This window comes from Telmatherina bonti (genome assembly GCF_933228915.1).
Source record: "Telmatherina bonti genome assembly, chromosome: 2".
Lineage (NCBI taxonomy): Eukaryota > Metazoa > Chordata > Actinopteri > Atheriniformes > Telmatherinidae > Telmatherina > Telmatherina bonti.
In genome coordinates, this window is record NC_136620.1 from 21,848,802 (window position 1) to 21,860,094 (window position 11,293).

At 38.5% G+C, this 11,293-nt stretch overlaps 1 protein-coding gene across 1 annotated transcript in view; it reads right to left on the reverse strand.

The window, feature by feature from the left end:
- Nucleotides 1-455: 455 nt before the first annotated feature.
- cspg4 (chondroitin sulfate proteoglycan 4) overlaps nucleotides 456-11,293 on the reverse strand; it is a 78,479-nt gene continuing 67,641 nt past the window's right edge. The window contains exons 10-11 of the mRNA XM_079260627.1: nucleotides 7,146-7,329; nucleotides 456-6,361 (exon numbers count right to left, since the gene is read on the reverse strand). Of these exons, the coding sequence (XP_079116753.1) occupies nucleotides 4,506-6,361; nucleotides 7,146-7,329 (2,040 nt within the window). The 3' untranslated portion in view covers nucleotides 456-4,505. The remainder of the gene's footprint in view (nucleotides 6,362-7,145; nucleotides 7,330-11,293) is intronic.

Sequence of the window (11,293 nt, forward strand, 5' to 3'; positions counted from 1 at the left end):
ATATAAGTCTTCTAAATGACTCTAGAATAAAATAAAACATAGAAAAATAGAATAGAATAGAATAGAATAGAATAGAATACATACACATTTTATTTTAGTTTTTTTTTTTTTTTAAAAAAGGCAAATATATTTACAAGTATGACAGGCTCATATTCAGGTTTCTTTTATTAAATAAAAAAAGCATTCTTCAGGTACTTGTTTTCAGTTGTTGATTTATCCTGATTTATCAATTTAATGATAATCAATACAACTTTTGTTGTAAAAATGAAAGGTACAAGCATCAGTAAATATATTTGTGAAGTAAATAAAATTTGGGATCTGTTTTGGAGGATTTGATGTTGACAAGGTAAAAAGGTGTGCAGTGAAGAAGTGGTGAGTATAACTCCAGCAAACGACAAAATAATAACCACACAAGTTTTGTTGCATGTGCATTTTATTTCTATTAGTTTCCGAGACAAATTTAGAAATACTGCAGCTTTAAAGCAACAACAGTTTTAGAGATTAAACATGGTGTATTACCACTTTATCTAAAGGCTTCTGAAGAAAAACAAAATATATGTAACTGAATGAATATGTTCTGATGAATAGAAGGTGACTTGAAATAATAAATAACAAGAAAGGAGAGATGGTGGAGATGAAAAGGTAGATGGAAAAGAAAACTTGAGTAAGATAATGTGGACACAAACACACACTCGCACATACACACACATTCACGTCATAATCAGCCTAATCAAATTGAGTTACATGTATGTTGAGTGTAAAACATGATATAAAGACATACTCATTTATATTCCAAAAGGTTAATCAGGCCCCAAATCCCCCTAAAAATGCAATATTTACACATAAAGCCAGGGGTGTGTGAATTAGATATCCTGAGGGAGGAACCTTTTATTTATCTTTGAGAGATAATGTTGTTGTAAATACACAGTTGCTTGAAATCTATAATTTCCTGAGCTCTGTGCAGTCAGAAATATTTCTACCTAATTTTACAGCTACAAAAGACTGAAAAAATAGGAGCTGTAGTCAAAAAGAAAAGAAATTAAGTACTGTTAAAAGAAAATATTGTTTGTACTCAGCCTCTTATGAGTGAAAAAATGGCAATACCAGTATACAATAAGAAAATTGTACAGCAAATAGTTTAACACTTTATAGAGAAGCAGTTGCCTTTCTTTTTCTAAATCAGTCAAATGTCCTGATTTTCTCACTTTACAATTTTAACTGCATCTTTAATACTTTCAACAATTAAAAAAGAACAATAAAACAAAGAAACAAGTAACTTAACCATCACAGGGCAGAGGAAAGTAAAAAAAAGAGAATGGAACTTTACAGTAGCACTCTTATTAGCTTTAACATAAACAAGTGTAAAGTTGTTTTTTCTTTTGGAAATCATTTAATTAAATTCAGCTTACATGTGGAATGCTTATAATAGAAATTACAGCTTTGAAAAGTTTAAATCTGTGTCCTTCTAAAGCAATCTAACCTAACCAGCAATACATTTTATTCAGTTGTCTCAGCCAATTTGTTTTTATGAATTTCTAACTGCAGACTAGAAACTGGAAACTTTAGTTTTTGATTACCTCACTCTCCACTGTCAGCCAGTAAGAATGTGTTAAAGACCAATATTACTGAACCAACGTCCTGCCTGTGGTTTACAAACTGTGTACTCTGTAGTTATGCGGTCAGTGCCGTGCCAGTCCAGTGAATATTTACAAGCACTCTGGAAGCAGAAAAAATGGCATAAAACAGACAATGATATGACTCTGAGATATACCCAGTCAAATTTGTGCAACCTGTGAAAAAAACTTTTATTCAAACAACTTTTCAACTCATTGTCTGTTTTTCTTTTCTCTTTTTTTTTTATTTTTTTTTTTTTAGCCTTAATCCTTTTTTTTTTTTTTTTTACCAAAGTCAAATTTAATCATCTGTCATAGACTTAGATAAAGAATAGTCTGTGACTTCATTTAGGGGTTACAGCATAAGCCTAACTTTGTTAGCTTAGCTTAGAAACTGAAGTTATATTTTAGCATAAAGACTGGAAACAAGGAAAGGAGTAGCCTTTAGCTTAGATTTATTTTTTTTTCCTCCTCGCTAATGGGGTTGTGTGGAGTACAACTGAGTAGTGTCTTACTTGGAGTAAACTTATCGGCAGCAGTCATAACTGTCTAGACAAGTTAGCTAAAGCTAAAATGTACATGCTACAAGGGGCCATTGTTAGAATGAACTCCAATACTGGTATTGCCAACCTAAGAAACATCTTCACATCTCAAGCAAAATAAATATTTTCTCACTATGCTACTTTAGCATTGGACTCTTGTTTACTTTAGCCACTATTTTCTCAACTAAAGAACTAAAAGCATCCTTGTCATTCTAAAGCATTTTGTAATGTTTTTGCCACCCTGATCGCCTGGCGCTCATCATTAATTACTCGATCCACCTGCTGGCTTCCTAATTGCCTCTGCTACCTCATTCAGTTCACCTGGTTTCCTTTTCTCTCACTGCCTACTTAAGCTCCCTCCAATCCCTCCTTTTCTGCCAGATAATAATCAGACCTATGTCTAGTTTTGTCCCAGCATTCTACGGATTGTTTCTCAGTTGCCGACCCGCTGCTTCATGCCCCTGAATTACCCTCCTTGCCTTGCCCTCGACGGACACCGCTACCTTTCGGATCTTCTGGTTACCGACCCTGCCTGTCTTTGGATCTCTGAGCCTTGTCTTTGCCTGGATGAGTATTTTGCCATCCTGTTTACCTCCCAGCTGTTGCCTGGTTTCTTCTGCAGACCACTCCCCTGGACTGATCTTCTGTTCATACTCCTCCACCAATAAACTGGTCATTTGTCCAGAACTCCCTGTGTGTGGCTGAATTACGGATCCTCAGGGTAACTCATTACACATTTTGAATCACCCTGTTGTTGAATTTGTTATGATAAATTTGCCTTGTCTTACCCAAATTATTGCATGCACTGTAACTCAAGAATGTGTCTTGCCACACATCAGGTACTGCTCTGGAACCGAGTTATATTTATTGGGTAGTTTACTGCTTTTTAAATTTATCTTAAGGATGGCTAATATTTTTGCTTTTAGAGGTTGTTCCAGAAAGATCCTTGTCACCACTTGAATTTCACCAATTTTCCTTGAAAGTTGTTGCTTATTGCACCAGAATTAGACATCAATGGTCTTGTAGCTGCACCGAAAATATTTGTAGTACAATTTTTCAAGGGACAATGCAACTGAGCCCTATCAGAAGATAGATTTGGCAGCTACTGAAGAGTAGCACATTTCTCTTTTAGTGATGATATCAGCACACTGACATTTTTGGTGTTATGCAACTCAAAGTTATCCCCACACCTACCAGATCAACTACAGGAAAGAGCTTGTAGCCATAGCTTAGGCAATGGTGCAAGGCAACATGGTTGTCATTCAGCTGGGAAAATAGTGGCCAAGTAAACCAAAGAAAAAATGAGTGGTATAAAACAATTTCAAATTTTCATTTGCTCCAACTGGTTTTACTTTTGTAAGGTTTGACTTGTTTTAGATGAAAAATATTGGCTCTTGCCCTGCGATGGACTGGCGGGCTGTCCAGGGTGTATGCCGCTTTTCGCCCAAAGACTGCTGGGATAGACTCCAGCTTCCCCGTAACCCTTCATCAGATTAAGCGGTTAAAATAATGAATGATTGAGTAAATGAATGATTGAATCTAGGCTCTTCTGGTGGTTCATAAATGATTAGATTTTAGCAATAGTTTTAATGCTTCTGATCCCCAGACTTGGATAACCTTGATCGCTCTCTTTTTTTAGGTCAGACATTAATGACTCATAAGTTGATACTGTATCACTGAAATGATAAATTTAAAAAAAGCCATACATTATCCCTTTAAAGTCAAACAGTGACTTATGTGTTGCAATAACACATACACAGAGACATAAAATTGGTATCTGTCTTGCAATCTATTCTCATCGACTGTAAATATTAAAATGTTTGACTTTTGCCACAGAAACCACATGCAAAAAGGTACCCTAAACAATTTAAAACAAATAGAAACCCAAATCAGGCACTCTGTCTTTATGGCATACACTCATCACTTATGTCCATGCTTCATCAACTTTCCTAGTCAACCAAAAACTGAAATAAAAGGTACTAAATGACCTATCCACTTGGGTGATATTTGCCTTCAAAATCATACTGAATACAATAACAGAGCACATCCAAAATACTTTGTTGCAAACACATGGCATGTTCATGTCTTCATTTGTGCCCTTTGACGAACAGGAATGATAAAACTGAAATAAATAGACATGGCACGATTCTCCTTACGTTTCTTTGCCAATACCTGTTCAGTGTTTAGTTGCCTGAGATTTTGTCACCAGTCATGCTGAAATAAGTCACTAAGAAATTGGGTTTAATTTAAACGGCTGAGGCAAGAGGTCTTTAGTACTGAGAGGATTTATTTGATGAGGCTTCCAAACACAGAAGGTTCCTACCTCCTCTGTGTCCTATCTCAAAGCGTTTTAAACCCAGTACTGGTTCTTTTTTAAGGCCGGGTTTGTTGTCCGACAGTGCTGCAACAATTCAGGGTCTGTGTCTTTGGAGTCCACGGTAGACATTGGGATGTTATTGGCCGGGTCAGTTTTGCGAAAGGTTTCTGTGCCAGCCACCTCTCCATTTTTAGGTTTGGATGCTGCAGTCTGGACGTTGTGTTTACCTGTCTTGTTTTTGCGAATCAAGTAGTAGGCCAATACACCTGCCAGTAGCAAGAGGATGAGGATTACCAGGATGGGAATGAGAATAGACCAGAAACTGTTGCGACGGGAAACATGTGGTTTCCCGTGGGAACTAGAGCCAGGGGGTGCAGTTGTAAGGCCATCACCTGGCCAGTCCATGTTGTCCTTCCAGGTTGGACCATGTGGAGTGCCACGAGGTGACCCAGGCACACCAGGGATCTCATTGTTGTCCTGGGAAGGAATCCTTAGCAGAGTGGCAGGGTAAACTCCAGAGGAGTTGTAAGGACCTGTCTGGAAAGAAAGCACACACTCTGCAGGGGGGACCCCATGGGCTTTGAGCAGGAAGTGAACTTCATCTTGAGTAGCATCATCTCGGGATCCAGAGCCATCATCTAAAATTTCCATTGCTACACGACCCTCATCCAGGTCCTTCTGGCTGAATGAGTTCACTGGCTGACCTGCACCCGGACGCCCAGACCTCACAAAACGAGCCCTTCTTGGCTGCCGAATGATTGTGAATGTCGGAGAGGTTCTGGTCTTGTTGGCTAGTGGAGTTGCATCTAGAAGCTTTCTGTCCAGTTGGACAAGTGCACCCTGGGGTAGCAGCGGGTCATGAGCGATTTTGGCCAAAGGCTGCACAGTGATGTTGAGGACAGAGGAGACATTAGCCGCACGGCTGCGGGCCACAAATGAAACACTGTCTCGAGATGAAGTGGACTTGACAAAGCGGACGCTGACTCTTCCTTCTTTAATCTGTTTCTGGGTGAAGGCAGATGTGGGCTGCCTGTCTACCATGACAGCTGCGTATTTTGGAACACTTGTGATTTTGTAAAGGATCTCCTCCTCAACAGGACCTCCTGTAGTGGCCTTCAACATCTCTTCAGTCACCAGAGTCTCATCATCACCCTGCTTTACCTTGATCTCAGGGGCTTTGTTAAGATGCAGGGTGTGAGCTAGGATGACAATATGAAGTGTGTATGGCTCTGTTTGGTGTTCTCCATCCATCAAGATGAATTCCACAAAGCCATTTGCAAGGCTGCCATCACTGTAAAAGCCCACCTGCCCACGATTGACCATCTCTTGTGTGAACTCAGAAATGGGATCTCTTGTAAGTGAATCAACTAGTTTACCGTTGATGGGGGATTTTTTCACTTTAAAATGCACCTCATCTGGTGGACTGTCTTCATCTTGAGTGTTGAGATGATTCTGAGTCAAGATGATCATGGAACCTTGGAGAACCTCCAGGAGCATATCAGTAGTGACAAGTACAGGGGACTCAGAGCCTCGCCGTTTGACTGAGATATGGAAGACCTCTTCCAGGACTACAGATTCCGGAGGTAAGGACCCACTACCACCCTCAGATTTTAGATGGGCTCTGAAAAAGAAGCTGTCAGCGGCGATCTTTGAGTCATCATGGAGATACTCCAGGTTTCCTCGAGATACATCTTCCTGCATGAAGTATGGTGTATTGCGAGGCAGGTCCTGACCACCAAGGGTGATACGACCATGAGCAGGGAAACGCTTAATCTGAAAAACCACATTCACATGATCTCGTTTTTCTTCAGGAAGACTCGCCAGGAGATTGGAGGCATCAAGAACTGAACTGTCAATGGTCTTCCTCTGGCCCTGCACAATATCCAGACCTGAGTAGAAACAAAAAAAAACACAAATATTACATTTACATCAATTTTCTTTTAAAAGATACTAAATGTTAAATTCTCCTTTAATCATGCAGCACATTACAGTTTGAGTGTTGGCACATTTGCAGAGACAGATGGAGCAGGGGCCTTGTTGTTTTGGCAGCAACAGAAGTAGCAGCCAGAAATCTTTTTATGAGTTTGGACCATTCAGTAACAGTAAATAATAATAATAAGATATTCAAATATGATAAGCTGCGACCTCCCAGTGTAATGGATGAATAATCAGGCATGAAAATAAATGAAGTTTGAGGCAGACTTTTACTTCCTGTAATAACTAATTTGCGTGTGGATAGAAAGATACTTTCTAAACTGATGCTTATCAATAGTATATATAAAACCATTGAATATAAAGTTTATAAAACAAGTTCCATCAAAATGTTTTACACTGACAAAGGTCTACTGAATTCTGAGACAAAAATATCTGATAATATTTACTATATTTCCTGCTTAATCAATTTGTATATGTGTCAACTTCCAAACAAAACCACATATGAACTGAAAAACAGCAACAAGCAAATTCCCCTTCTTTGGACTTTTCAAAGCTACATAATCATGTCTGCTTTCTAAAAGCTGCACAAACATTTTGTACAATTATCATAATTGAATGGAATCAGTGGCATAGCTGTCCTTCATGCTCCCTTATAAGAGCTGGTCTTTTAAAAAATGTATGTAATTGACATTATATTCATAATGTCAATGAATGTTGCTGCCTCATTTAGTCATTTACCTTTGTTTCTCCACAGCTGTGAGGAGATGTTGCTCTGAGCAGCATAATAGGAGACAGTAATGGGCAGAACGTGGCGGACGTCTGGGGCCGGCCGGGATGATAGAGTGAACTCCATTGAGTCTCTCACCACCCAGAAAGGCTCAGTAGGCAGCTGGTGCTCATAGAAGACCATTCCTGATTCCAACTGGGTTTTTGGGGAGACACAGTTAGAAGGTCAACGTCATAACAAACTGATCTTTGGCATGTCTTACCATTTTCTTTTCACTGTAGCAGTACTGCTTTGATTTGTCTCCGAATTTTTCAAAACATCTCTTGTTTAAGTTGATGATTTTCTTTTGGATGTTCACATTTTATTTTAACAAAATTTTGTTAAATATGGGTACCAATATTTGGAATCCTTTAAGCTATATTTTTGCATGGTTGCATTTTGAAGCTAGAAACTTGACAAACTATGACAAATCTTACATTTGTTAGCCCTCCTCCGTAGCACTTGCAAAAAACAGTTCAACAGTAGCTGTGACTCATTTAAAATTAAACTTGAGCAGTGAGTGAAATAAGGCATATCTGATCCATATTTAGCTTCTTCTTTCTTGCCACTTTGACATGTCCTTCCTTCCCACACTGTCAAACTTTCCACAATAATTATGAGAACACTGACATGGTCCAAGGTCTTTCTGCTACTTCTTTCGCTCAGCCAAAAAGCCTGTTTTCTGTTCATTTAAAATCTTATTCCAGCTGTCATTCTTCTTCCCAGACCCTGTGTTGCACATCCCACCTTAACTCCATCTCCTTCAATTCCTCAAGATGGAGTTAAAACCCTATGACTAAAAAGTTATGATTTCTATCCTCTTACAAAACCCGTACATGTGTAATTTGAAATTCAACTAAACAGTTAGCACAGTTAGTAACTTAACATTAACTCCAACCAGAGCACCAAGAACACAGTTCTGAGAACTTTGTTCCTATGAGACATTTGACTTCTGTCAAAAAAAGAGAAAAAAAAACATCCCCATGTGGTACTAAAAGTGGAAACACACGTACTCATCAAACTACATTTCCATGATATCAGAGGAAACAGCTTTGACTTACAGTCAAGTCCTGAATACTTTAATCTTAACATGTGACCTCAACTTACAGCTTAATTATTTTTGTCCTCATAATATGACTGTGTTTATTGGATTTAGGTCCCCACAGCAGGAGCAATACTAAAATCAAACACACCCACATGCATACAGAAAAATACACTGGAGTGAATTTATGCATTTACAAACAGACACACACCACTGAGAAAGTCAAATCGCGTTTTCAGCTCAGCTTAGTGTTAGATTTTCTGTCACAGCCTAAACAGAGCAGTTTGCTTATCCAAGCATGGTAAGCAACAGACGGTCGGGAATCGACTACAGCCTTGTCAGCTGTATATTTAGGGATACCAAACTGTCAACAAGCGTATCATAAAAACCTAATCCAAATCCATCACAGGCTCTTTCACACACATACTCCCGGTTATCTGGACATTTTAAATACAATCACAATAAATCAATGAAAAGTAAACCTTTCATGACAATAAGTTATAACCAAGACATGAATGTTCATGAGGGGTTTTGATGAAAATGTACATTTAGCTAAAAAAAAAAGCAAACAAAACAAGAACAAAAACAACAAAAAAACAAAAACAACTGTCCGAAGACATGCATGTTAGGTTAATTGGTTACTCTAAATCAAGGGTGTCCAGCTCTGTTCCTTAAGGGCCACAATCCTGCAGGTTTTCCATGCATCCCTACTCCAACAAACCTGACTCAAAAGAATCAGTCACTGCACAGAACTTACTTGGTTGTTAATGGAAGTCAGGTGTGTTGAAACAGGAATAGATGAAAAACATGCAGGACAGCGGCCCTCGAGGACTGACTTTGGACACCCCTGGTCTAAATTGTCCCTAGGAATGTGTGTGTGTGTGGTTGTCTGTCTCTCTATGTTGGCCCTGTGATGGACTGGCAACCTGTCCAGGGTGTACCTGGCTCTTGCCCAATTATGGCTGGGATAGGCTCCAGCTTCCTGCAAACCTTAACTGGACTGAGCAGTTAGGAAAATGAATGGATGGATATTTTTCTGTCAGATTCCACAGTGACTGAAATAATGAAATATGTATATACCAGGGCTCAGCCTCCAGGTTTAGATTGAAAAATTTTCCAAGTTAATAGTAGACATAGTTATAGGACTAGACAGGTCAGGCTTGGTCCTGCAGTCGTTCCCAGGCCAAGTTCATGTGCTAAGCTGGAAACACTTTGTGGAATAAGTTGCCATGTTCCTTGAAAAAAAGCATCAATAAAATAAGTTTAAAAAAATAAACCTGAAAAAGTACATACAAAATTATAACAAATTTTTAATTTAGAGATTCAAAATTTATTTATTTTTTGTTGTTATCATAGTAAATCCTACTAAGGCTATAGGCTTAATTTTATTTTGTGTGTGGATTTATAGTGTTTTGTGTTACTATTTGTTTGTGCGTTTTTTTTAGTATGTGGAATATTATCTGGTATGATAATACCCTGCCTTTTGCCCAAAAGACTGCTGGGATAGGCTCCAGCTTCCCCACGACCCTTAATTGGAGTAAGTGGTTCAGAAAATGAATGAATGATAGTTTTGTCTGGAATTTTATAGGATGGAATTTGGGGAGGGTTGGGGTTTTGTGTGGTGGGAATTAAATATTAATCTATGTACCGGTAATTTGTCAATCTTGTTTTATGAGGGGACCCCAGGAAGACCAGCTGCTGCATTGGCAGCGTCTAATGGGGATCCTGGAAATAAATAAAAAAAATAATTAAACCTTCAGCACCTGCCTTTATGTGAAAATAATAAAGATAAATGCAATGCTAGAGGCACCTATCATTCAAGAAATAAAAACCATCCTTAAGATTCATGTAGACCAAAGGTCCAGATTAACTATTATTTTGCACCTGGTGCTAACTCTGTATTGGCACTTATTTAGCGAGCTTTGGTAAGGAGGTGCAGAGAAAGGCTTAGACTCTGATTGCTGCACCGAGTGTTGCTGTAAGGATAAAAAGGGGAGTTTTCCTTTAAGAGCTTAAAATTAGAAGGTGAATGAGTAACCTGGATTTATGCTGTGCAATGTATTGACAATTGTGGCATGGCTGAAAAAAAATGAACAGATGCCTATAGTTTCAGTTCAAACAAAAGTCCTGTAACACTAAAGCTAAATCTATCTGTCTGTTTGTCTGTCTTTCTGTTTTTTAGTTACTTAAAGATTTTCATCCTTATTTTCTGAGAAAGGTTTCGACCTAACTTAAAATCCATTGCATTGTGGGAGTGATCCGGATCACCATCTGGATCTTGGAATTTATTTAAAGATTCTTTGTCATTGTGAGATACAGTAAGACCATTTTCTATGCATATGCATATAACTCCACAATAAATGGTCAGAGAAGTCGGCCAAAACAATTCAGGAGAACTTTTCAATTGGTTTTACAATATGTTACAGATAGATCTGGATCCTGGTGAAATTCTCAAAACTGCAATGCAGAACAGGTAAAAATAGGGGATTTCTGCAATGTTCACCACTGCAAGAGAGTAAATTAAGATATAAACATGAAATAAACTCCACAATATAGCCAAAACACTGTGGATTCTTTATCAGTCAATCTAGGAATCTAATAGTGTACACAGATGCAATTAATGGACAATAACATGAAGTGAAATGAGCTTCTTTGTGCTCTCTGATCTTGTTTATATTACCATGACAAGTACAGAAGTCATTTAAAGTCCCATTTGTACTAGAACAGGTTTATATTTAATCCTTTAAAAAAAAAACCTTCACTGTCTGATGTTTTTGATCTGACTGACACGGTGGCATGGCCTAGCTGCTCTCTGTGTCCACAATAGAGGTATGTCCTGATGCCACACACACAGAAAACATGTAAAACAGCTGAACATCAGAACAAAATGTGAGAGATTTTAAAACTCTCTCAGGGAGGAGAAGATGGAAACACTCTCAGTCTAGTGAGAAACAGCTGGAGGATTTTTCCTGCTCTGGTGTTGCACCGAGAGCGTCATGTCCATCACAGGGATGCACACAGCTGACCAAACTGAACCTATCATTAATGCAGACATTTCTGATACATATTACAGCTTAA